A 26043-nucleotide genomic window follows, 5' to 3' on the forward strand; every position below is an offset into this window, starting at 1 on the left:
CGCGGGGCTGGGGCGCTGCTTCGAGGAGGACCCGTTCTTCCGGTGAGGGCGCGGGCGGGTCGGGCGCGGAGAAGACACCTCGACCCCCTGCGCGGGGCCCTCCGCCCCGGTCCAGGTGTTGCCCCTGCTTTCATCTCGCGGCGTTGGCGGGTGCCGGCGCGCAGGTAGCTCTGCTGAGCCCCGCGCAAGCACGGTCCGTTGAAGCTGCCGCTCGAGCAGCGAGGATCCCTGCCAAACGTAGTTCATCATCCTGCAGCTTGGACCGCAGGAAAGTTTTGTAGAGAGCACGTGCCTGCTCTAAAACCTGCAAAAAAAAAAAAAAGATCTCTTTCTGCAAGTTTTTGGGCTCACATGCCCTTCATCAGGCTCATTGGTAATTTTCCCAATTTTTCAGGTACTTTTGGGGCATGTGAGCCCAAAAGCTTGCAGAAAAAAAGATCTTTTTTTTTTTTTTTTTTTTTTGCAATTCCTTAGTTTAGTTGGTGTAATAAAAGGTATCGTCTCTGACCCAGGAGACCTAGAGCTTTGCATTTCTTTTTGTCTCGGACCCACACGGCTACCAAATACACCACTAAAATCTGCAATTCTTTCATGCCTATGTATGCTGTTGTCATCTGCCTTAATACATAAAAAAGCACTTTAGCCTGAGATCATTATCTTGAAAGTTTATGTATTTACTGGCGTAGCGCAGGGCTTGATGCTTAGTTTTTGTCTACAACCATGTCTAATCTAATAGCACATGTTGATTGTTGCTTTAAAATCATGTGTGGCATTCAGTGTCTCTTGGAGGATTATAAGGATGTTCAGTAACGCTACTTGTTTCAACTTGACCTACAATAAAACTTTCCTGCTGGTGCTGTTAGGACTGGTTTGCCAGCTCCTAGAACTACTTCAAGGCAATTTCAGACTGACACATCAAGAAGAACTTGTTATAAGTTCTTATACAATCCAAGGATTTTAGCTGCTTCGTTGTTCCTGGGTACTAAGTCATCTTTTTCTTAGTAGCTTTTCATGCTGTCTGAAATATCCAAATTCCTCCTGCAGATGTGTATGCTACAGGGAATATGAGGCATCTCCTGTTAAAATTGTGCAAGCCTGTCTCTCCTGATTTAGAGAAATAAAAATTAAATTGACTGATTTCCCCCCCCCCCCCACATTCAACAGGATATCAGCAACCATTTAGTTTTGTGTTGTGGATAGTTTACCACTTGGTCAAGCTCTACAGCATGCCTCCCCCCGCCCTGTTTTATTTTCTCACCTTCTGTGTAGTGGTGGCTCTGAGTGTAGTGTACCTGCATATTCAGACTGTTACATTATTTCCTGTTCTCGCAGGTACCTCTGTATTTGTATTTTATTTTATTAGCAGAAGTAGGGCTTGCTAAATATGTAAGTGCTCTGGCTCCCTTGTTGGTAAAGCCAGAATGCTATAGTTTGATCTTTTCGCTTTTTTTATTTTTATTTTTTTGGTTGTGTTGGGACCACTTTTTCCAGTCTACCCAGGTTATTCTGGATCCTAACCCTGCCCTCCAGAGTGTCTTCAACTCCACCTTAACTAGGTGTCATCTAAGCATGCATTCAGTCCTATCATCCAAATAATGAATAAAGATATTAGTCACTAAAGGACCTAGGACAGACCGCTGGGGAACCCCTCTTGATACCTTCTCCCAAATAGACACAGAGCTATTGATGTTAAGTCACTGAGCCCAACTAGTTATGTATCCACCTTACCAGACTAGCTGAAAGTACTGTATGATAGATATTCAGCTAATATAACAGGAATGAGGTATATCCTGGCCTTTATTGGGGCAATGTGATTTTTCTGCTGGAAGCCTTGGGAGATTATTCCATAAGGGAAACTTTAATATTTCTGTAGAGACTGTTCACTGTTCTGACTACAGGTATGCATTTTACTTTCTTTCGATGTGGAGTCGGTCTGGAAACTCATGCAGAATAAAAAGTGGAGCTGGTTGGGAAACAGCGTTCCCATCCTGGGAAATTTTGGGAGTTCATTTTTGTCCTACTTCAAGAGGGAAAATGTTTGAATTTTCAGGGAAAAAATGTGAGCAGGTAATTGGATGATGGAAGACTTTGAAACTGAATTCATTTGAAACAAAACATGTCACTGTGTTCAGAACTCAAACATTTTGGTTTTAGCTTTTTCCAGTTTAACGTCTACTATAATTATTTAAATTTCAGAACAAAAATATTTTTGAATTAAAAAAATATTTAAAATAGTTTAAAAAAATGTTTTAGCAAGTTTGCATTTTCTTTTAAACCAAAACATTTGGTGAAACACTCTTCTCTACAAGCAATTTAAATTTCAAGAATATTGGCATTTTCCCAACAAAAATGCATTTTTTTTTTTAAAGTTCCTAGACAGCTTTTGTGAAAATTACCATATCAGTAAATCTTTACATGCATCTATAGGTGGAAATAATGAACAATGTGCTTCCGCTAGTTGGGCCAAAATCATTTATGTTGTATCACAGACAAATGAGGTGCTTTAGTTAATGTAAAAAGATGTCCCTGCTCTGTGGAGGTAATGCTAACAGGTAAGGAAGGAAGGAAGAAAGTGTACTAAATTAAATTGTACAGTTAACTAGCAAGCACAGACAAGCTATTGTTGCAAAGGTACATTTTAGGACAGATATTATGCAATATTTCACATATGCAGTATTTTACAGGAACCACAACACTTCACCTAACGAGCAAGCCCACAACTGCTTTCATGTGGGACAGCACTCTCATTTAGAAGTTGTTTTAAATTTTCAACATTAAGGAAATGAAAAATCAAAATTGGTTGATAGAAAGTTGTTTAGTTTGCATGTTATAAGATGGTGGTTCCATAATATTCTAAAATGTCAAAATTCCCTTCTCTTTTTTTCCTTTTTAATGTGTCCAGGATCATATTCCTAGCGGTTGGAAGATGAGTAAAGTTTACAGGAACTTTAATCAAAAATAGTGGGAGGAGTAAGTGAGAGGGAGACAGAAGTTGCTGACACAGTCCTTGAAGAACTGCTTTACATACAGTTAAGGAAATAAGCTTACTACATCAGCTAAGGACTAGATTAACTTCCAAAATAGTATAATAATAAGCTTCTGCTGCCTCACAAGGAGAGATTTTGATTGCTGAACTCTAAATAGTGTCTGGGTTAAGAGAAGTATTAAAAATGTCTCCATCTCCAGGCAGCTGTCCCTAGGAAGCACTAGTAGAGCTGAGCCAAAATACTTCCAGAGGCCCATTTGAGTTTCCTCCTGAATAGCTCAAACAGGTGCAGAAGTAGGATCACTTCTGCTGAGTACAGTTTTCCTATGTTTGTTTCCAATGAGTAGATTGTGTCATACTATTCCAGATGTTGTTATCCTCAGTGTGACTTTGTGCAACTTCAGACATTTTGTACAAAATTAATCTAATATAATTTTATAATAATAATTGCAATAGCAAATAACTTGCAGTCTCCTCCTGGAGTGGTAAAATAAGGTTATTCGATTGAACATTATTACCCCAGAATAAAAAATAAATAGTAGTAGAAGTATTTTTGCTACCATTATTCTTATACCAAAACTGGTTTCAGCTGGAAACAAGGAGCTGAACTGGCAAGCTTTAGTCTCAGTTCTGCAAGCACTTAGTGCCTGTACATGTGTGGGTAGGCTGCTCTGATGTGCTGTAATTACAGCGTGTCAAAGCAGACTCGATTAATGGAGTCTCTATTAATCCAGTCTCCTGGAGCATGCCAATTAGCATGGTTGCAGGGGTGCTTTAAGTAAATAGTGGCAGGGGTGCTTTTAACTAAAGCTTGTTCAATGAGCTTTTAGTTAGTGCCCCTGCTGTCATTTTGAAGCATAGGGATGCTGATACACGAGACACTGTGGGTGCTTTAATTTGAGTGGCTCTTGGAGCTGTTCTAATTAAAGCATCCTCTACCCCCAGAGCATGTGTAAAAATGCCCTTTGGCATTAAGTAACCTAGATCTCAGTGAAGCTACTCACATGCTTAAGTATTTGCAACATTGGCTTTTTAAACTTATTTTTGTCCTGCAGTAGTAATTTATTAATTATATTTGAATATCAGTGTTGGGTATTGAAGCTCAGTATCTCATTATCAGTCACCTTAAATTTAACCTTCATTTGACATTTACCTACCCACCATGGAAAATGGTAAAACAATAACTTTTGCTTTGCTTTCAGTTTTTCTAATGCTTCTAATATGTGAACAGACAGACGCTTTGTGTCTGAGAAATCATTCTTCTGTAGCAGTGAAGTTTTAAAAATGCTTTTCTCTAGAAAGTCTGTTTTGTAGTGCAAGCCATCCTGAAACTCATGAACTTCAGGAGTCAACTCTTCCATTAAACCTCTCTCTCTCTCTCTCTCTCTCGAAAACAGTTTTTCACAAATTGGATATGAGCAGCAAAATGAGTTACTACTTAAGACAAGTATAGTCTAGATCTGGGCTGGGCAATTATTGGGCTGGAGGGCCACTGAGGGCATTTTGGTGAGCTGTTGCAGGCCAGGGGGGAGAGGGGCAATTGATCCTATCCAGCCTGGCACAGGGGGAAGAGGGGCAATTGATCCTATCCAGCCTGGCATGGCAGGGAGGGTGGTGCAGGCTGGAGGGGGAAGAGGGACAATTGATCCTATCCAGACTGGGCTTGTACTTCCTGTGCCCACCAAATGGAGCAGGTGACCAGGGTCTCCATGGAGACCAGCCCAGAATCCCCATCAGCTGGGTGCACTTGGCCAGGTGGATGGGATGGGGTGAGGGCAGGTAGGAGTGGGACGGGAAGGCAGTGGTGGGATCACAAGGCAGTGACAGTGTAAAGCTGGGTTCTGGCCCAGAGCTACAGTTTGCTGCCCCAGGCCCTGACCCTGTGCTTCTGACCTTGGCTGCCCATCTTGCAGGGATGCCACTCCCCACATGCCTACAGCTACATCTAATCCTTCCAGCACCCCTGGCGGTGGGTGTGGGGCAGATGGGCCAGGGTGCCTGGGCAACAGGGCTGGATTCAGCAGTGGTGGCAATGCTGGCAGCAGCAGCTGGAAGGAGTTGCTGCTGTCAGGGCTGGTGGTAAACTGAGTTCAGCTGCTGTACTGCCCTAGCCCCACTGCATACCTGGGGGTGACAGGCCTGGCCACATACACAATGGCCTGGGCTGCCCCTGCACCTGGGCCAGACAGAACCAAGGGACCCATCACAGGTAGTAAAATTTCTTGCAGGGCTGGATCCAACCCACGGGCTGTATTTGCCCACACCTGGCCTAGATCCACCTAAGGTTTTTAAACTAATACAAGCTTCATTTCTTGCCTTTTGATAATGCCACTGAATGGACTGCATCACTACATATCTTGCATCCTTTGCCAAGACCTAAAAAATGTCTGGGGACAAATTAAAAAGAAAAACCCTAGAACGAAAAGTTGAGTGAATGAGGCAGTCTTATATTTGATGTTGTTATGGTTTGGGTTCTGATATTCAGGGTTGTCAAAATAGAGTGCCTGGTGCATTGTGCTGCTTGTCTCGAACAGGCTTAAGGCTTTCAAATAAGATGAGAACTGAAAGCTTGCAAGTTTTGCATGCTCTATATAAAAAGGCTTGAAGCCAGTAGTAACTATCTAGCCATAGGCTAAAAAAGGGTCCTATGCATATTCTGTGGAGTGGATGCTTACACAGTCAGGTGGGTGGCCAACTGGCTTAGGGACCGCACCCAGAGAGTGGTGGTGGATGGATCATTCTCAGCCTGGAAGAAGGTGGGCAGTGGGGTCCAACAGGGATCGGTCCTTGGACTGGTGTCATTTAATATCTTCACCAGCGATTTGGACTAGGGTGTGGAGAGCACTCTCTCCAAGTTTGCAGAAGATACCCAGTTATGGGGCATAGTTAACACCGGAGGGCAGGGAGCAGATACAGGCTGATCTGGACAAGTTGGACCAATGGGCAGAACGAAATAGGATGCAATTCAGCAAAGATAAATGTAAGGTACTCCACCTAGGGGGGAGGAATCCCCAGCACACCTACAGGTTGGAGGATGACCTCCTTAGCAGCTCAGAGGCTGAGAGGGATCTTGGAGTCATAGTTGACTTCAAGATGAACATGAGCCGGTAGTGTAACAAAGCCATCAACAAGGCCAATCGCACCTTGTGCATTAGCAGATGCATGACCAACAGATTGAGGGAGGTGATGCTCTCCCTCTATGCGGTGTTGGTCAGGCCACAGTTGGAGTACTGTGTCCAGTTTTGGGCGCCGCACTTCAGCAGAGAAAAGGAGAATCTGGAGAGAGTTCAGAGGAGGGCCACTCACATGATTAGTGGCCTCCGTGAAAGACACTACGAGGGGAGGTTGAGGGATCTGGATCTCTTCAGCCTTCACAAGAGACATCTGAGGGGAGACCTTGTAGCCACCTATAAGTTTATCAAGGGAGGACAACAGGCAATTGGAGATGTGCTGTTTACTAGAGCACCCCTAGGAGTAACTAGGAAAAATGGGTGCATATTAGTGGAGAGTAGATTCAGGTGAGACATTAGGAAGACATTTTTCACAGTAAGGGTGGCCAGAATCTGGAGTGGGCTTCCAAGGAGGTGGTACTATGACCTAACTTGGAGGTCTTCAAGAAGAGGCTTGATAGACACCTGACTGGGTGTCATCTGACTGGGGTCATCTGACCTCAGTCCTCTTTCCTGCCAGGGGCAGGGGGTCAGACATGATGACCCTTTGTGGTCCCTTCCGACTGTACAATCTGTGAATCTACTAAAGTGAGAATTGGTAGATTTATGTATTTGCCTCGAACTCATCCTGTGCCTTTGAAGAAAGCACTCAACTTTTTTCTGTGTCTTGAACTGCAACATATGTAAGATGATCCTTGTCCACTTTCATAAAAACACTTTGAGTTCCTTTGCTGAAAACTGTTTTAAATGAGGTTCCTTGAACTATCTTGTACTCTTCAGACTCTGAGAATGCCGACATGCATACTTTTCCAGATATTGCTAAAGTGAGGTTAAAAGAGGGAAAGATGGAACACTTCACAAAAGTAACTAAACATTGTGACCTCAAGTGTTTTATGGCTATGACCTGCATCATTCAAATTTCAGTAAAAACCACTGACCTGTGTTTGTATTTTGTAGTGCTTTTCCCACCAAACCATTCCCTAGGCATTGTGCACGTTTTGTAACGCTTTTTCCCCTCTCTTTAAAAAAAAATTAATAAATAAATAAAATTTAATAAAAAGATGCAGTGTATGTTGAAACAATTGAAGAAATGACATTAATTTTGTATTTTGATAAATGAACTTGCTTGAAGTTTGTAAATGAAAAGGCAACTGGAAGCCTATGTGATATCTGATGGTGCTTTTCTGCTTTGTGGTTTTAAGAAAGAGGGTTGGATAGGTAATCAATTTGTCTCATGTTTTTGTCATCCCCCAGCCCCCCTGCCCCCCAATCCTGTAAATAACTCCCAAGAAATTGTAGAGTTCCGTATCATATATGGACTGAAGCCAAGAGCTAGGAATCACATGAATAGTGTAGATTAAGGATTGCTCTTGACAGTGGAAAAACTACTAGATAGAAATGGCCTGTCTGTACTGGCATGGGTGTAAAGTACATGCATAGCTTATTGAGGTTAATGTCAGGTTAAGAATCATATTTTTAATAATACAATGTTAAGAAATGTGTTCTTAAATGTTGGATTTTTTTTCCCTTTTTTAAGAACAAGCTGTATTTAGCCTTGCCCCTTCTTTTTCCGAAATACCACAGAACCTAAAAGTACATAAGGGATGAGTGAAGCCAAAGCTGACAGCAGGCTGTAAGCCTGGAAGTTAGTTATCACTCAGTGGGAATAGCAACAGAGAGTAGTTAGGAAAGTAGTTCATTGGCATCAGTTCTCTCTACTAAAATTATTAATTAAAAGTGAAGGGGGGCAATTCAAGGACTGATTTTTACAGAGCATAGGGTTGAGGTGGTTTAGTTAGAAGTAGAGGAAGTGAAGGCAGAAGCTGGGGGTGGGGAGTGGGAAGAGGTGTTCTCTTTGATTAGGCCAGAACGTGATGAATAATGATTTTGTTCAGTTTTCCTCTTCAGTCCAGTCTACCTTTTTAACTTCAAACCTAAGAACAGATGTTTGAGAGGTTAAATCAGGTTCAAAATGGCTGCTCAGTTTTAAACTTAGCTCATTCTGGTGCTGACATTACACTTTTAGACCTGGTCTCAGTGACTGGCAATCAGTCTAAACCTGTAACAAAATAGAAATTCTGTGCACACAAACGGGTTAAATAATTGCAAAACCTGGTTAAGATAAACCTGGATCTATGTAGTATCAGACTTAACTTGAGCTAGGTCAAAACCAGTGCGTGGAATTTCTGTCCCCCCTGCCCTGTGTCGTCTTGGAAAACCCAGCCCCAGGCCTGCTTTTTTTTTTTTTTCTTTTCACTCCCTTCCCCCCCCCTTCCCCTACTCTGGTCTGTTTTTTTGCTCTTCCACCCAGCCAGCACTCAGCCCCCCATCCCTCAAGTCATTCTAGGTACAGCTGCTTTCATCAGTGTTTGCTGCTGCTGGAGTCAAGTAAGTAACTCATGTGGGGAGGGGTGGGAGGGATGGTGGTGTAACTTTGCTGGGGGGGACACCCCTCCACTGCATCTGTGAGTCACCTCCTTCCCTCCACCCCTTGCAGGTAATGTCTCCCTTCACCCTGCACAGGTCACGCCCACCCCACCTGTGGGTTGTGTCTGTCCCCTGATCCTCTCCAGCCTGCTGGACTCGCAACTCCCCAGCTACCCCTCCCATCCTGACTTACCTGATATCGGGCACCCAGTTTGAATCTATTTAACCTCCCCCTAATGCCCCTGAATGTCTGTACTTAGCCCAAATGATCAGGAGGGGAGGAAGTTAGGAGGCTCAGTAAATATGCATTATTCTTCAGCAGTATGAAGCTAAAGTTTGAAGGTTTAGGGGAGAGAAACACAAGATAGAAGCTAGAGAAGCAAAAAGGAGAATGCCGCCACCTCCACCTCCCTCAACCCTTTTCCCTTCCCCATCCCCCGCCCCCACTCCAATCTAAGATGTGTAGGAGGGATGCAAGGAAATATTTGGAGAAAGAGGAAAAGAGCACCAGTGGGACAGTGTTTCAGAAGGATCCCGAAATGGATTTAGCGGATGGTATGAATCTCAAAAGAGGGCGGAGAGAAGACAAATGGAGCAATTTTTGCTGGTACTAAGTTGAGGTGTAATTGAAGAGCCATATGAAATGGCTTAAGATGGAAATTCTGCTTATAGCTAAGCAGGGCTGACCTGCCCTTATCCTCTCATGTTGTTTAGTATTTGATGTCAGAAGTTTCTTAAGTTTGGTTTTTTTTTTGTTTTTTTCAGGGAGCCTTTTGCTGCACATCATGAATACATGCGTCAAATGATGAGAAGCTTTTCTGATCCTTTTGGACGAGATCCATTTCTCAGTATTACAGATGGTGGCGAAAGAGGTCTAGATCAAAGAGGACGCTATGATTCTCAGGTTGCTCTGAGGGGGAATCAGAGAGTAAGTTCTTTGATAATTTCAGAGGCTAGTTGTTCGATGCAAACAATTACTAGTAATATAGGTTAACACTTGGATTTTTAGACCTTGAGAGGATCTGATGGATACGCCACAAGACAAGAAACAGCATTTAGGTTTATGTTTCTGGCTCTACTGCTGGTCTGGATGGCCTTTGTCAAGTTACTTAGTTTCTCTGAGACTTTTCCGCTGCAGAATGTGGGTCATAATATTTGTCTTCCAAAAAGTGTTTTGACCTGTGATTAAAAAGTATTATGTAATGTGTTTGTTACTTAATAGCTACGAGTTACCATGTTAGCACTGATAACGCAGTGAACACTTTGTTGTGTATTAGTTATGGGTTAGTGTCCAAAAGGACAGTTTTCCCTGAATGTCTTTGTTTATAAATTGCTTTATCTGCTAGCACTATTACTGGACAGTCTCTTGTCCCCAAATGGATACCTCCACTATGCCTTCAACATGCCCATCTCTTGTGTAAGTATATACATAAATGCAATACAGTATTTATGCACTTAATTATTGAGAGCAGTCTAAGGGTGCATACATGTGTTCTGTTTTAGTTTAAACACCTGACAATCCACCCCCAAATATTTATGATGGAGGAAATAAATAAAATTAGATGCATCCTAGCTATTTATGGTAGTTTGCCTTTGGCTGTTAGAAACTGCTGGTGTGCAGAGGCTGCACAAGTTGCCTCAATATGCAGTAGTAGAGGCTGCAATCTCTTCACTGAAGAAGAAAGCATATAATGCTGTGGGTTCTTGATATTATTATTATTATTATTATTATTATTCTGGCATTCAGGTCTTGCAGCTGATGTGCAGGACTTTGCCTTCTCTCTCATTTTTTTTTTTTTTTCTATGTACAAGCCACTGCACTGGTCAGTTCCTAAATTACCACTTTTGTGGATATAAGCCAGATCTGCAATTCAACCACCTAAAGCTGTTAGGCTTGCTTATATAACAGCTTCACTGTGAGGCAGGGATTCATATCCCACGTTCATTCTGATCCTTAAATATCTTTCTTCAAATATGTGGCTCTAACAATTAAGGAAGACCAAGTAAATTGATATGAAACTGAATATTCCTATAGGCTGCCAACAGCAAATGAAAAGAAAGTTGGCAACAGTCTGTCTTATATAAAAATGCTCTTTCGACTGTCTGATCAGTCAGTGACAATTATAGTTATGTTGCTGTTGCTAAATCTTATAAGTACTATGTATATAATTATATAACTTAAATCAATGTATATAATTTTAAATAGTATGACAGATATTTTGCATCTAAAGTATCTTTTGGCTTGACTGTTCTTAAAGTGGAACCATTGGCATTTGAGTCCAAGGATAACACACCACAGGGGGTGGTGGACCTCTGCCAAGAACAGTCGTAATTCAAATTTAGATATTTTGAGCTTAATAAACATAGCTGGAGCACAGACGGTTACCTGCAGGTCAAAAGGGTAACTGCCAGATTCTTTCCTCCATGCTCATACGCTGAAAGCTGGCTTCAAATATAGATGTTGTTGGATCCACTTGAGGCCTGATTCTACTTCCATTGGAATTCATGAGAGCAAGAGCAGGTTCTTTGCCCCCTCTTTAGCAAATGCCTAAATATGGATATGACCTTTTTAAAAAAAAAAAAAAAAAAAAAGCAGAGGATTTATTGCTCCTTGTTCTTCACTCTTGTGTTCTGTCTGTATTTCCAGTTGTAAGATGTAAGGAGGCTTGCGATTTGAAAATGTTAGGTTTTTGTCTGCTTTCTAAAAATAATTGTTAATTTTTCATACCTATGGTCATCATGCTATCTCTTAAGAATTTCTTTTGTGTTCCCTGAAATACTGACCTGAGACTAGTCAGTGCTAGGTTCCTGCCTTTTGTGTGTGCATTTGAGAGTGTTGGCACGAGATGACACAATCAAACTTTAGGTTATAGCTTAGATTTATATAAGAAGACACGGGATTCTTTTTTTTTGTATTACTAAAAACTTAAATTTAGAAGTGAATTTAGTATTTTTTTTTCTTAAAAGGTGTCTACACTGGTTAGTAAGCATTACTCTAAATATCATTAAGTTTACTAGAATGTCAAATAGCTTCTTGTAAAATTTGTAATTGTTCTCTCCCAGTTTGATTGAGGAAAATAATCTTTTTCCTCTTTTCTGCCTTCAGTTTGATTGAGGTTTCCTCCTTCTTTTCTACCCTCCCTCAAATAGCTGCATATTTAAATTCTTTAACTTGGGAGAGCACGTTGAAGTCAGTAATTTTTCACTTTCAAGGATTGTCTGCTGTTTGTTTGGGTGTCTTATGTAAGTTCTCAGCTATGTCATTGGCCGTGGTTTTTCTGACAAAAAGCAGACTTCTATTTATAACAAACAACAACAAAAAGTAGAAAGTAAGGTGGATCTTGGTTTCCCGGAATGGCAGTAATGAAATATTCTAGTGAAAAACTGAATGTGTTTTCTTTCTACATTTCACAGTAATAAAGACCCCCTTCCCATGGGAATGTCTGTTTTTAAAAGTAATTTTATATTAAAATGATTTAAGCTCTTATTTCTGTAAATTGGACAGTGCGTGTGTGAAATATTTACTTCAATATGAACAAATTCCTAAAGGAGTTCTGCTTAGTAAGAGAGTTGGTTGTAAATTGGTTAAAGCTTAATAGATCTAAACTATTGGACATATACTTAATACTTTTACAACTTTGCAGAATTAAAGAACTTAAAGCTTTTGGCTGTGATTGCCAAAATATTTAATAGCATAAGTAATTTGCCCGTTCAAAGCAAATTTCCTCTACTGTGTGTGTGCATGCACCATATGCAAATTAACTCTTATCTTTGTTTCCTAAAAATGTCTATTTTGTCTTCCAGCAACTTGGTTGCTCTGCTGTACTGAGATTCAGTACCAAGTGTTCAAAACTTCACAGGGCCTGTATTTGGTGTTTATAGCTGCATCTATTTATACATCTGTACAAGAATATAATTTGCACACAGCGGATTTATTAGTCTTCAGATTTCTGTATATGATGATAGATTTACTTAGAATTTCCTTGCAATGACCTTTGAGACTACTGACATTTTAGAGTTGATTTGGTTTATCCCTAGGGATCTATGAATATTTTGGAGAGTATGTATGTATTTTATTGTTAAGTCTACATTAATCTCTTGTAATACATAAAAAGGAGTGCTTGAGCAGATCAGCTGCATTGCTTACTTTAATGTTTGCGCACTAAAATTTATGCCAGCCTTTTGAAATTTGGTTGCATACACTTATGTCAAGTAGAAACAGATTTGTTGGTTTTAATCAACCTTTCTGACTTCTACTGCATAAAGAGAATTGAGTGAATATAAGGAAGCAGGTGACATCTGAAGTACTACACCTTATGTTTTAATTAACTTTAGTAGCATGGTTTCTATGGTATGTAGAAATGTCTCTCAAGATTTATATTTAAAGGCTTTTGTCACATTTGTGTAAACATGATTTATTAAAGTTTGGTGCAGCCTACTGTTTAAAAATAGTATGCTGCTTCTATATCTGTTAAGAACTACTTCACATTATGTGGTCTTAGCACAGGATATACCACAGAGATTCTCTTAAATAACTTTATTTGCTCAAATGTTTTAATTTCAACTGGTATGGAAAAGACTCTTTTAAATACATCACCATAAGAAGAAATTAAATCAATCCTTTTCTTCCAGGCCATGAGTTGTTCCCTCGTGCCCTTTGGCAGCTTTGGTAATATGGTTAGTATCCTGAGAAAAAATGGTTTGTGCATCTTGTCTTGCTAACTAAAACAAAAATAAATCGGAGCTACCGTATGCTTGTGAACTGCTGTACTTGCTTGTTGGAAATGCAGAGTGATTATTATTTGGGAGTGTTTGCCTTCTAGCATTTTCATTAAAAGAAAATAAATCATGTAAACCTTCTATGGATATCCTATTGGATATTGCTGCTGAAATTGATTTTTAAAGAGCTTGTATTCTTCAAAAGGTTTCTAGTAGGGTTTTTTTTCTTCCTCTCTTTACCAAATCTATATATTCTTTGTTTTTATCTCCAAAAGATCAGGTCTTTCATTAGACTTGGTAGGGGGGCAATATCACTTTTATAACCAGATGAGTTATCCAGAAACTGTTGGGGACTTTTTTATTTTTAACCTGTTGGAATGTTTTAGGAATGTATTTATTTTTTGAATTTTATAGAGGAGAAGCATTCAGCACTCTACTGCTGTTAGTCATTTGTAGGGGTGTACCAATTCTATCAGTTGACTATTGGATTGGCACCGATACAGGAAGACATGACATTATTAGCTGTTGGCTTTTTTTGGTGGTTGTAGCTGATAATTACAGTTGCATGCCTGAAGCACCAGGCCAAATGTAGTCTGGGCCCCATGCCTTGCTGGCCCAAGCACTCAGCAGACTACAGGTCCCAGTGAGCAGCAGGAGGGGGAAGGGGCACTGGGGAGCAGTCATGGTGCTGTGCTGAGCAGTGAAGGTACTGTTACTGGCTCCTGCTGTTGCTGCCACTGCCCTGGCAATGCTGTGCATGCCATAGGGGCCTGAGTGCTGGGGCTGCCACAGAGACGTTAGGCTGCGCACAGATGGGGTAAAGCACTGCACGAGGGACACTGCTCCACTGGGCACCGGGTGCCCTTGCAAAAACGGCTTCTACCCAGCAGCTGTGGGAACTTGGCTGAATGAGGCCCTCCAGTGCTGAGGTAGCAGCATGCTCTGGGGCTCTGAATGCACCTAGTGGGTGCAGACCTGAGGGTCTGCCCCCTCTGCCCAGGACAGCAACCCCGGGCTGTGCAGGTAGAAGCCTATTTATGTTAGTAGTTAGTTTATTTATGTTAGTAGTTTTAAAATGTCTTGCACTATTACTAAATATCGATTATTGGATCAGCATTGGCCGATATGGTTGGTTAATCATCAGCTGTTGGTATCGGCCAAGAAAATCTTTATCGGTGCACCCCTACTCGTTTGCCTTGTAGCCAATTAAGAAGCCGCAGAAAACAACCCCAACAAATGAAGATAGTCTCCAAAATAATGGTGCCTTTGGCCCAGTTCCCTTGCAGCCTTCTTGGTGGAAGCCGTGTCCTGATGCAAGATACTCAGACCTCTAAATGTGACCAAACCCTTGTCCTTCACCTGAATGGTAGTAAATTCACCTGTTAGCTGTATCCTTTGTTGCTGTTAACCACAGTAGCCTAACCACTGAGGCAGTCTTTCTTCTGCTAGTGGATGACCTTCTGCACATAGGCAAGGGAGGTACATCCATACTTGTCCTGTTAGATGTTTTTATGGTATTGGATTCTGTTGATCACCATGTATCTTTCCAACATCATGCATCCTTGGGTCTTGATGGAAACTCCCAAAATTGGTTCAGATTCTTCCTCTAAGTAAACCAGGAGGATCACTATTAGCAGCTGTTTTTACATCTTTTTTTTTTTTTTTAGCCTTTTTCTGAGAGTCTAGAAAGGGTTAGTACTTTAATCTACTGTATTTTATTCAATTATGGAAGATCTAGTAGGATACTGGAGGGTAAAGGTAATGCCTATTTCTGTCTCCTTTAAATAAAAACAAAGAGATCATGGCATTGCCTGCAATAGCAAGGGGCTGAACTTGGTGAGCCAGGATATCCGTTCTAATCCTGATTTGAGCTTGAATATAGCACCACTTCCAGGATTCTCAGTTCAGCAACAACCTTCCTTTTTAGTACAAGGAACAACCTTCCTTTTTATGTTGTTACGTAAAGAGCAGAATAGACTCTCATTGGATAGTGTCAAGTACAGATCTTTCTGGATACGTTTTATCATCCAGAAGACTAGCCCTGGTGAGTTAAGTGAGTGCTGCCTTTGAACTGATAGAAACTTAAGTATTTAAGTTTGAAGATGAGTGGTATGAGAGCTGTAAAATTCAATACATCATCCTGTTTATTCCTTTCTGACTTACCATTACTGACAGTCATAGAAGTTTTGTTATGCAAGTGACGATACATTCACCAGATGCATAAGTATTTGAGATTGGGCTAAATATGACAACAACAAAAAAAAGAGGGAAACTAAATTACTCAGCTGGCATGGTTGTGTTTAAAATATGTTTTAGGGAACAGTATAGCAAATTGTCCAGAATCCCATTCTGTTGTCATGCCAGATCAGGACAGATGCTGTTTTAGTTTAACCTGAGCTATAAACAGCAAGCTATTACTGGTTCCAGAATCTAAGTGATAGTTATGCCACTTACAAAACTTCACTTTTACCTACTGTTAGGTACGTTCCCAAATACTTATGCTACCCCTTATGGGATGTCCTGCTTCTGTTACCCCACCTGTCGTATTATGTGGTCTTATGCCATGCTTGGAAGAGTAAAAGAAGTCAGTTCATTCCCCATCTTTAAATTCTGAGTCGCTTGCAATTGCTATTCGTAGATCTCCTTTTCTTTGCACTGACCATGAAAATGTTTCTGTAGTTGCTACTTCTGAGACTGTCATTTATGAACTATTATGCAATTAACTTTTAAACTATGAGGAAATGCTTTAGTGGGCATGAGCCAGCTAAAGCCTCTGCTAGTGCTTTAAGTTAACCATTTGGGATAAAGGTGTCATTCACATACCTACCATTTTTCTATTCTTTTTTTTTAGGCCCAATCTGTTATCCAAAGAGGATGTAGTGCATGTGGTATGTAAACAGTTTAGAGCAGGGGTGGCTAACCTGTGCCATGAGTGCTACAAGTGGCATGGGCAGCTTCTGCGCGTGTCATGCAGCAGATTGGGGAGCAGACAGGCTACAAAGTGGCCAGCGAGGCAGGGAGCAAAAAGCAGATAGGGCAGGGGAAGTGAATCAGAGTCACATTCAGGGAGTGCGTGAGACTAATTTTTGGCACTCTTGACAAAAAAAGTTGCCTCCACTGTCTAGAGCAACTGAATGTCACTATAGAAACAACGTTCTCCAGAGCAAGCAAACGTGTTTCTTTATCTCTGCATTATTCATTGTGCTGCCAACAGAAAATCCCAAATTTCTTCCTGCTTAATGAAGCTTACAAGTTACAAATATGCAGGAAGCATTCTTAACTCATTTCTTATCTACTAATTAATTTTAATAACCTTATGAATTCTTGCAGTTATAAATTTGAAACTACATCTGGTGTGACTTAATGAATATAAGCAAGATGAGAGTTTTTGCTTATTAGTGCATTTAACTATAAAAATATATGCTACATTAAGGAAAACGCTATAACTTGTTGAGAGATTTGAGGTATCAAATATTTCTTTAAAAGCTTTTTTTTTATCCTCCATCTGAAAATGCTTGGACTAAGGCTTCTGTCCACTAACAGTTGGGGTTTTTTGTTTTGTTTTTTTAATAGCATCCTTCTTGTCTTCTCTTCTCCTTACTACAGTAGTTGTAATTGTTCTGTACGCTCCTAAGGCACTAGGATTCTTTTCACGTGCCATTTTTCACAATATGCAATGGCTTTCCAATATATACGAATCAATATTTTGTTTACTTATACTGTACAGTACATTTTACCTACTTTGTCTGTCTTCATACACATTCTCTTCTTCACTGTTTTACTTGAAAGTGATAGATGTAGGAAAGTAATCAGGGACCTGATTATAACACTTGCCGAGGTCAGTTGCCTTTCAGTTGATCAAAGGTGACTAGGATTATGTCTTAACTAATAAAATAACTTATGTTTATTCTGAAAGTGAGATTGTTACTAGACCTGAAAGTACTTAGCTTTTTTGTAAGTGCTGGTATTCTGTGGTGTGCCAAAAGAACCTTGCTGATTGTATGGCCTCTTTTACAATGGGAGACTTGACTTCCAGTCAAGCTTCTACTGGTTTCCTTTTGCTATTGTCATCATCTTTTTCATTTTGGAAAGTAAATTAGTGTTTCATCATGTACATAATTGTATGACATTGCACTGCTAACTGTTTTTGATTATTCAGCATTGTAATTGCATAGTGTTAGGATTGCCAGGATTGAGTTCATGTACTACTAGGTTTAAACAAATTTAAAACAAAACCAAAAATGCTGTGAGTCATTGCTGTTATTACTCAATAACATGAAACTGAAAGACTATGAAACTGTGTGTTCAAATTGGGTTGTATAAGCCTAGGTGACTTACTTATTTTCCCAGTGGAAACTTTTAAGTGTGAACACCCAGCAATGAATAGAAGGCTTGAAAACTTGTCATTTTGCTATCTTTCAGCCTTCTGTAAGCTCCTGTAAAGCTCTGTAATTGCAGTACTGTACTAGGTAAGCATGCTGTAATCCTTCTTTGGGGCTTTACCAGCTTCAAAGCAGTAGGAGGAGAATAGAGCATTTCCTGTAGTGAAGAAATGTCTTGGATTAAATCTGTGGGTTTTAGATTTTAATAATGCACTCTATTTTAATAAAAGTGCTCATTCTGCCTGTCGTGTCTCCCTCTTTCCTCCCTTCCTCGGTATGTGAAGCCCAAAGTTTGGTCTAACAAGATATCAGGCAGCTGCGAACTAGGTCTCAGGAACACCACATTTGGAGTTCTCCCCTGGCTGACTGCTTCATGCTTTAGAAGGCATATCACATATTATATAAAGATGAACATATTGAAGATGTTCTAACTTTGTGCTCTAGAAATAGAGGTGTACAGTAGTTTTTAGCTTTATGGTTTTTTGATTGTCAGTATAATTGACATGTTAGTCAAGATAACATTCTAAGAAGAATTTTAAACAGTGCTTAATTGTTATCTTAAACTTGTGCTGGTTCAATAGCTTCTAGAAATCTATCCCCTTCCCCTTTATTTTTCAACACCAGCATCTTCACAGTCTGAGTGCCTCTATATTTTAAAAGAAAGTTATTTTCTGCTCATTTTTTGTTCATGAATTGTAGGTTGTGCAGGAAAGTGCATGTGGCTGTTGTAAAAGAGCAAAACCAAAAAAACCCCTCAGCCTTAGAAATAACAATTTTACCTTTTGTGTGTGGGGGGGGGTTGTGATTATTTTGCATTTTCTTCATCTGTAGCTAATAATTATCTTCCTCTCTTCCAACAGGATTCAAATTTAAGGGACCCTTTCTTTGCAATGGACAGAATTATGTCAAATATGAGAAACAGCATGCTCGACCTGCAAAAAAATTTTGTAAGTATACTGTAAAGTTCAGCTTCTTTTAAAACTGTTTGCTGTTCAGTAGAAATATTCCTTTTTTTCCCCCAGAAATATTTTAGGGCAGGGGCATCAAACTCTTCTGGCCTGGTCAGGCATCTGCACCATGTGCAGCACCTACCCCATCCAGTCTAGAATCTCTCTGTCTCGTCTCCCGTCCCTTGTAGTGATAGTCTTGCAATTCTTTCCGTACAGGTACACCTTGCAAAGTCAGTGCAGTTTAGGTTTTTTCTCCTTTGATATCACCTTTTACTTACAATGTTGGGATGGAGAATGCATTAATCATAGAGTATGGATAACTTTTTAAAAAAGTTTTATCTTCATTATTAATGAGAATTCTACTGATTTTAGGATGAACTGTCAATCAATCCAGATGCCCACACATTCAGATCTTCCTCGGTAATGACCTATTCCAAGATAGGTGATGAACCACCAAAAGTTTTCCAGGCTTCAGCTCAGACCCGCACAGCTCCAGGAGGTGTAAGTATGCTTGACACAGTTAAAGTTTTAGTAAGATGATTGGAATACAAACTAGTGTAGACCAAATTCAGTTTTCTTTCACGTTCAAACTGGTGCCAGTGAATTGTATAACATAGCAGTATTGTAATGGAGTGAACATCTTAATGGAGTAAACATCTTATTCCTGGGGTAGTTACTCCTTGAAAATACTATTTTAAGTCATTGTATGAAGTGCTGTCTCCTGCTATGATTATGTGTATGCCTTTTTCCATGCATACTAGAAAAATGAGTCGTTATAGCAGCAAGTCTTACATTCCTGGCTTTTTGAGCCAGTATATAATGGCCATGATCAGGTGTTGAATTTGAGTAGTGGAAAATTTTCACCACTAGAAATGTTCCTGAGATGGGGAGCAGTACAGGCATGTAGCCTACAACTGATCCCTCTCCCTTCGCAAAACTTGGAGATCCGGTTCTGGAGAACAGTGGCTGCTCCAGTTCTCATTCCCAGGGGAAGTGGGAACAGCAAGGTAACTCCCACATTCCTCTGACTGGAAAGCATGGAGTGGCTGCTCCTTCGCTTCTCTTCTGGTCTATGCAAGGGGTGGAAGCAGCTGTGCCCTGCGTCTTCTCCAGATTACTGTGACCGCAGTCTGGGGAAGCCTTTCCTGCTACTTGACTCCCCCTGGTCATTGGATGAGGCGAGCTGCAGCTGCTCCCTATGCTCTCCCCAGACTGGGGTGGCCTCAGTCTTGGGACTGGGGGGGTCACTTCCCTTCCACTTGGTTCTTGGCCCCCTGAGGACAGGCATTCATTCTTCCTGGAGAAACTATCCTGGAAGTAACTTCCATCGGGTTGATGATCTGGTTTTTTGTTTTGTTTTTTTTTCTTGCAGAACTGGCAACTTTTGTTCTGAAAAAAGTGTGTGAATGTCTGTATGCATGGTTTCTATTGAGACAGCTGCAGTTCTCCTGGTAGAAACTTAACATCCGTACATGAACTAAGTTTTATTTCTTTTACCCTGTCTATTTTGCCATATTGGCCTAAATATCTGTAAACATAAGATAGTAAAGGTGTATCCAATTCGCACAAGACTGTCTAAAACCCTTGTATATACCGACAAGAATGCATAATAGCTACGTCTCATTATCTTTTGAACCAGAGCACTTTTAAATGCTTACCTAATACTTCAGATGAAGATGCCCTTTCATTGGTTTCCTTGCAGCTGTTGCAGCTAATTCTGCTAAGAAATTCAAATTTAAATTGGAGCCCTGAAGCAAGGTTCATGAAAGACTATCTGTAAGCAGTGTAAGGCTGTTGAATATATCCCACACCCAAAAATGTTGGAGCTCAAGCCAGCATTTGGTTATCAGAAAGGTTCTAATAATATACCTATGAGCACAAGTGATAAGCGGTAGCCAAGAGCTTCAGGTCCATCAACACGACAGTCTAATAATTATCTGCCCTTTAATGTAGAGAATACTAGTACGTACTTACTCATGTTGTTGTCAAGGAGAATGTTCAAGGCTCTTTGTATAGGTTATATTTAGACTAGGCTGGGCCAGATTTTGAAAAAACTAACCATTATGCAATTTTTTTCTTAAAACTTTGAATGGTAATATTTCCTATCTGCCAACAATGGCATGATCTGTTGTAGGAATAATTGTAACATAAATAAATAAAATCGTCTCTTTGCACAGGTTAAAGAAACTAGAAAAGCCCTTAAAGATTCTGAAAGTGGACTGGAAAAAATGGCTATCGCTCATCATCTTCATGAGCGTGCTCACCTCGTCAAAAAATCCAAGAACAATAGAACTGGTGATGAAGAACTGAATCAGGAATTCATCAACCTGGATGAATGTAGGTTGTCTTGTGCACAGCTCTGACACTTTTTTTTTTTCTTTTCAAAAGGGATGACTTTTTTTTTTTATTCTCAGTCTTGAATCCTCAATTTAAATCTTTTTCAAGATATTTGTTTCATAGTGTATAGAGCATGCTTGGAAAATAGCTAGGTCTAATTTTTCTTTTTTTGTGTCTGGTGATACATCACAGGTGGCTGACGACTTACTCATGTGTGGCTCCACCACATTAATGATATGTAGAGTGGGAAATAAAGTATGCAAGTGAATATGCTTGGAAAATATCATATTTACTCAGATCCAAGATGAACACCCCCCACTTCAGTATAGGCTGGGGGACTTGGGGGAAGGGGACCAAGGGCAGCAGCTGCAGATCCAACTGTGGCCTTGAGTCCAGGATTGGAGTTGGAGACATAGCTGCTACCCCCTATGCCTCTGCTGTCTGCATCCCCGCAGCTCCTGCTCCTCCCTGAAGCCGGACCAGAGGCAGCACATCCTCTGTTCTCCATGCCCTGGGCTGGAGTGGGGTGCCAGCTGGAGCCAGAGCTGTGATAAATAAGTGGTAGCAGGGGTTAGAGGCACTGCAAGGAGATAAGAGGGAGGGGGGTTGGGACACCCAGAGGAGTAAGTGGGGGGCAGGTGGGAAGGGGCAAGGGTCAGGCCATATGAATCCTCTACTACCTGCCTTCCTGCTGCTGTGGGGGGTCAAATTTAAGATGACTCTCCAATAATGAAGTTCTAGACATGGAAAATTATAACATTTTATAAATTTTCCATGTCTAGAGTCTAATTATAGTCTTGAATTCAGTCATCTTGGATTCAAGTAAATATGGTAGCCTTTTCTAAAAAGAGCATAAACTGGGTACCAAAATTATCAGTCATTTTTGGAAATATTTTTTCTAGTTCTGTTTTTATAAAAACTTTTCATAACAGTGGTATGACATCAATGGTATACATTATATTTGAAGCTATATTTACGAACATATGTATGCTTATAAAATTATGTTTTATTATAATTGTTTTGACTAATACAGCAGTTTAGCTGAATACTCTTTCATATTTCATTCAGTTAATTGTTTTTCAATGTTTGCAGCTGAGGCCCAGACCTTTGATGAGGAATGGCAGAGGAAGATTACAAAGTTCAGGCCATCTGGACCTAGAGGCAATTTAGATGCCCCAAAGCATAGAAGTATCCATTACATAAACCAGGAGGATGAAGCAAGAAGGTAGAAATCATTTCTGAAATGACTATGCTGCTAGCCTTTGCTTTTTCTGGAAAGAAAGTCATGTTTTTTTTTCATGAATAAGCAATTCCTGTTTGGAATCTTGAGAAGAAATAATATACTTTCTGCCTGCCTTTTCTGATTAATGTAGTTTTTAAATACAACTTAGGACAACATTTTGATAGCTATTTGGTGGCTTTCAAAAGTACTGACAGTCTTAATACACAGTTGTCCAACTCCTAAGTGGCTGAGGGGCTGCAGGCCTTCCAGACTGTACCGACAGGGGCTGCATGCCCCCAGGTTGCACCAGGGTGAGCCATGAGTAGTGCTGCATGCACTTGCCACTGCTGTACTGAGTACCCACTCAAGACACCCCATGCCTGCACTGTGGAGCCCTGGATTTGCCCTCAACTTCCTGAAACACTTTGCTGCCCCATCCCAGATGGGGTGGGGACAGCAGGAAGTGGAAGCTGAAGGAGGGAGGAGGAGCCTGGAGGCTCTGGCTGCTATTACAGCCAGAGTGATGAGGGGAGCAGCAGCTGGGGGGCTGCAGCTTACCCACTTGTGGGCTGCATGTGTGGCCCCTGGGTCACCAGTTGGATGACCCCATCTTTAATCTATTTGGATATTATTTGGGTGCTAAATTTTTAGAACTTTTTGGGCAAAAATCTAATGACTAGAAAAATCTGTATGTTAAAAATAATGGGGTCACACAAACAGGGTTTACACATTAAGGTTAAGTCTTTTAATTCCTTACTAGGGGCTAGATCAATCTCTTTCCATTAAGAGAAAGCATGCAGGGCGTCCCCTGATGAGTACACACCTGCGGCACACATGCACCCATTCACTGTGCTGCTAATTTGCTGCGCAAAGATTTTTTTTTTTTTTATATTATAATATCCTGGGGTCAAAAAAACCACCTCTGGCAAAAAAAGAGTGGCAAACACTGCAGCAGCAGCATGTGCTGCCAGAAAGGGAACCTGGCTAGCCAGAGCCACACACTGGTTGTCAGCCAGGCCGCAAGCAGCTAGATTGCTGCTGCTTCTCTAGGAGGCACCCAAAACCCCAGGTAAGGCTGCTGGCCCCAGCTTCCCATACCTCACCTGGGTCACTTCACTGTGTGTGTGTGTGTGTGTGTGTGTGTGCAAATTGCAGCAGCATAAGTATGTGCCACTGCTATCTGTCCTGTGGGAAACACACCCCTGCAAGTGCATGCTTGCTGGGAAATGCCTGTAGAGTTCAGAAAACTGCTGTATTCTTCCCATGAAAATATCACCTTGGACGAGGTGGCAAAGATTCAGAAGATCAGTTCTCCAAGCTCACTGAAGATGCACTTTTTCATTGGATTCTCTCCTATCTGTAGCCCTCTCTCCTGCTCCATAGCTTTTCTCTTATAATACAATTCCAGCAGGAGCCACAGTCTCTTATCAGTCTTGAGAGTGCTTGTCATCAACTGTGGACAAGATGCAGCAAAAGTTATTGCCATGCCTAACTTATGTAGGAGGTAAGTGATTGCAGCTGTGGAAAGTCCCCCAAACGTTGCAGAGCATCTTCTCTCTAGCACTTCTGCAGGGTCATAGAAGGAATGGTGCCATATAGCAGACAATGCATTACCTCTTCCATTAGTGTTCCAAGCTAAGTTGTGCCTGGGTATTCCTGCTTGGAAGTCTGTTTAGAGTAACAAGCAAAGAACTGGATTGTTCTTGTTCCTTAGGTAGCGTATCATATGCATCAATTAAAGTTTTGCCTGTAAGCAGTTCTGCTGCTGCCTCTTATCAAATGCCTTTGTATGAAAAACTCAGTAAAAATCGTAGGTTGCTGAAATATCTCTTCCACTAAAACACAAAAATTGTAAAACAACTTAAATGCACGTCGTAAAGGTCTACCTTAAATAATTAGTTATCCCTACGGGTTGTAAATGGTGAACAAAATGATGCGTATCTTTTTTTTTTTTTTTTCCTTCCCCAAATATCATACAATTATTTGGATTTTGGTTTTGTTGTTTTTAGGGAGAAACCCCATCAAAAAACACCAATTGCAGGTTCCAGAAGACCTAAAGCTGCTTTGGAGAGCCTCAATGTGAAGGGATCTCACGTTCCCATCAGAACCAGCAAAAAATAAATGGCTTGCATACTCAATTGTATGGAGTGTCTTCAGAGAAGATAATAGTGCTGGATCACACACACATGTGTATATATACTTATATAGATATATATATATATCTATATATATAAGACCAATCTCTATTCTTGTTCTTTTTAAGCATTAGTGTGCCTTGCCACTCCGTTCATTTGAACACTGAATATTCTTGGAAGACTCTAGTTGCTTGGTGACTGCACATCTTTTTGAGTAGTAAAAGAAAATATTTAACCTTAAAAAGCACTTTAAAATAGGTTTATTACTCTCTTAGTCTATTTTAAAAGGTAGTACTTTGCCTTCCAAGCTTTTTTTTTCCTTCAAGTGCACTGATCTCAAAAGGCATTTATAGATGTGCTCTGGGGGTGGCAGGGAGTGGGGAGGTTGTTGGGGGCAGTACTTCAATTAGAGCAGCTCCAAGAGCCGCTCTAATTAAAGTGCCCAAAGCGTTGAGTGTATTGGCATCCCTGGCTGAAAAATGGTGGCAAGTTTAGCTTAACTAAAGCTCACTAAAGCACCCTCACCGCCACTTTTCAGTGCAGGGATGCTGATGCATTACGCTGGAGTCTGCTCCGACGCGCTGTAACTACCATGCTCCAACAGACTGTATTAATAGAGTCTGCTCCGACGCACTGTAACTACAGTGCATCAGAGCAGCCTTCCTGCACATGTATACGTGTCCAAAGTTTTTGGCAAGCTTGGTTATGAAACTTACCCATGCAATACGATTTATAGAGGATTTTTTTTCTTGTGGCTGAAGCAATACTAGTGTGGTTCTGGTGAAACACCAGTTTAATCACAAATGCTAGTCAGTAATAGCCAACATGCTTATAGCTTTAAAAATAAAATGGAATGAAAATTATGTAATGTTACACTGTAAATTGCCAGACTCATAAGGATTACCTTTAAAACAATGTGAAGAGATTTTTAAAAAGTCATGTAGTTCTTATTTAACAACGTTATTTTAAGTTTTGTGGGTTTTTCCAATGTTCTTATCCTTTACTGTCTAGCTTTTCCATACTTTCTATACGTACCTGACTTGATTTCATTGTCCCTCTGTTATATCTGCTCTGTAGCTTTATCTGCTATGTATACTTCTTTTGGAGGCAGCCCACTTTTTTTTTTTTTTTTTTTTTTTTTCCACCTTGATTCCCCCTTTTTTTGTGGGGATATACTGTGCATTTTGTTTTTATTTTCCCTTGTAAGATGATTTGGCTATAATTCTTGGAGTTCTTGACCAGTCTGATCTGTGAGAGTCGAGCTTAGAATCTTTGGTCAGTAGAAGGTATATTCATTACGTGCTAAATAAATAATGACACCATTCCCTTTCTAAATGATTTAGTTTGAAAAAAAACTCAGGTCTATCCTTATGTGCAGGAAAGCATTTTCTGATCCATCTTGTCTCACTGGCCTTTGTATTGGTTTGTACTCAGATCTCTTAAGGTAAAAGGATCTGAGATCTGGTAAATTTTTAAAATTTTTCGTTTTCCTGAAAACTCTTTATTTCAGTGTTCTTTGTTTCTTTGCTGTTTACTTTCAAGTTTCTTGTACTTCGAAGTTGAAGAAGTCCAACTGTGTGACTGGGAAAAGGAAACTTCTCCATCCACGTTATCTGTAAAACTTCTGTATGCCACTTTTTTCTTTGAGTCGCAGATCATATGTAAACATATGCCTGAACAATTAATTTAAAAATAAATAAATGACAGCATTTTAA

General features: G+C 40.5%; 1 protein-coding gene across 6 annotated transcripts; it reads left to right on the forward strand.

Annotated features, from left to right (window-relative positions):
• The first annotated feature begins 6 nt into the window (after positions 1-6).
• Positions 7-26043, forward strand: MLF1 (myeloid leukemia factor 1). Of its 6 annotated transcripts, XM_025215050.1 has the most exons (9): positions 14-42; positions 2903-3029; positions 9349-9511; positions 13216-13260; positions 18545-18631; positions 19007-19135; positions 20812-20971; positions 22064-22196; positions 24203-26043. In XM_025215050.1, exons 3-9 carry the CDS (start codon positions 9377-9379, stop codon positions 24312-24314), a joined length of 801 nt encoding a protein of 266 aa, XP_025070835.1. In that variant the 5' UTR covers positions 14-42; positions 2903-3029; positions 9349-9376; the 3' UTR covers positions 24315-26043. The 6 variants fall into 6 exon arrangements, with proteins under 6 accessions (XP_006016532.1, XP_006016533.1, XP_025070835.1 ...); XM_006016470.3 differs by lacking the exon at positions 2903-3029 and having other exon boundaries at positions 7-42; XM_025215063.1 differs by lacking the exons at positions 14-42; positions 2903-3029 and adding an exon at positions 92-115.

Source organism: Alligator sinensis, unplaced genomic scaffold (assembly GCF_000455745.1).
Source record: "Alligator sinensis unplaced genomic scaffold, ASM45574v1 scaffold60_1, whole genome shotgun sequence".
Taxonomy (NCBI): Eukaryota; Metazoa; Chordata; order Crocodylia; family Alligatoridae; genus Alligator; species Alligator sinensis.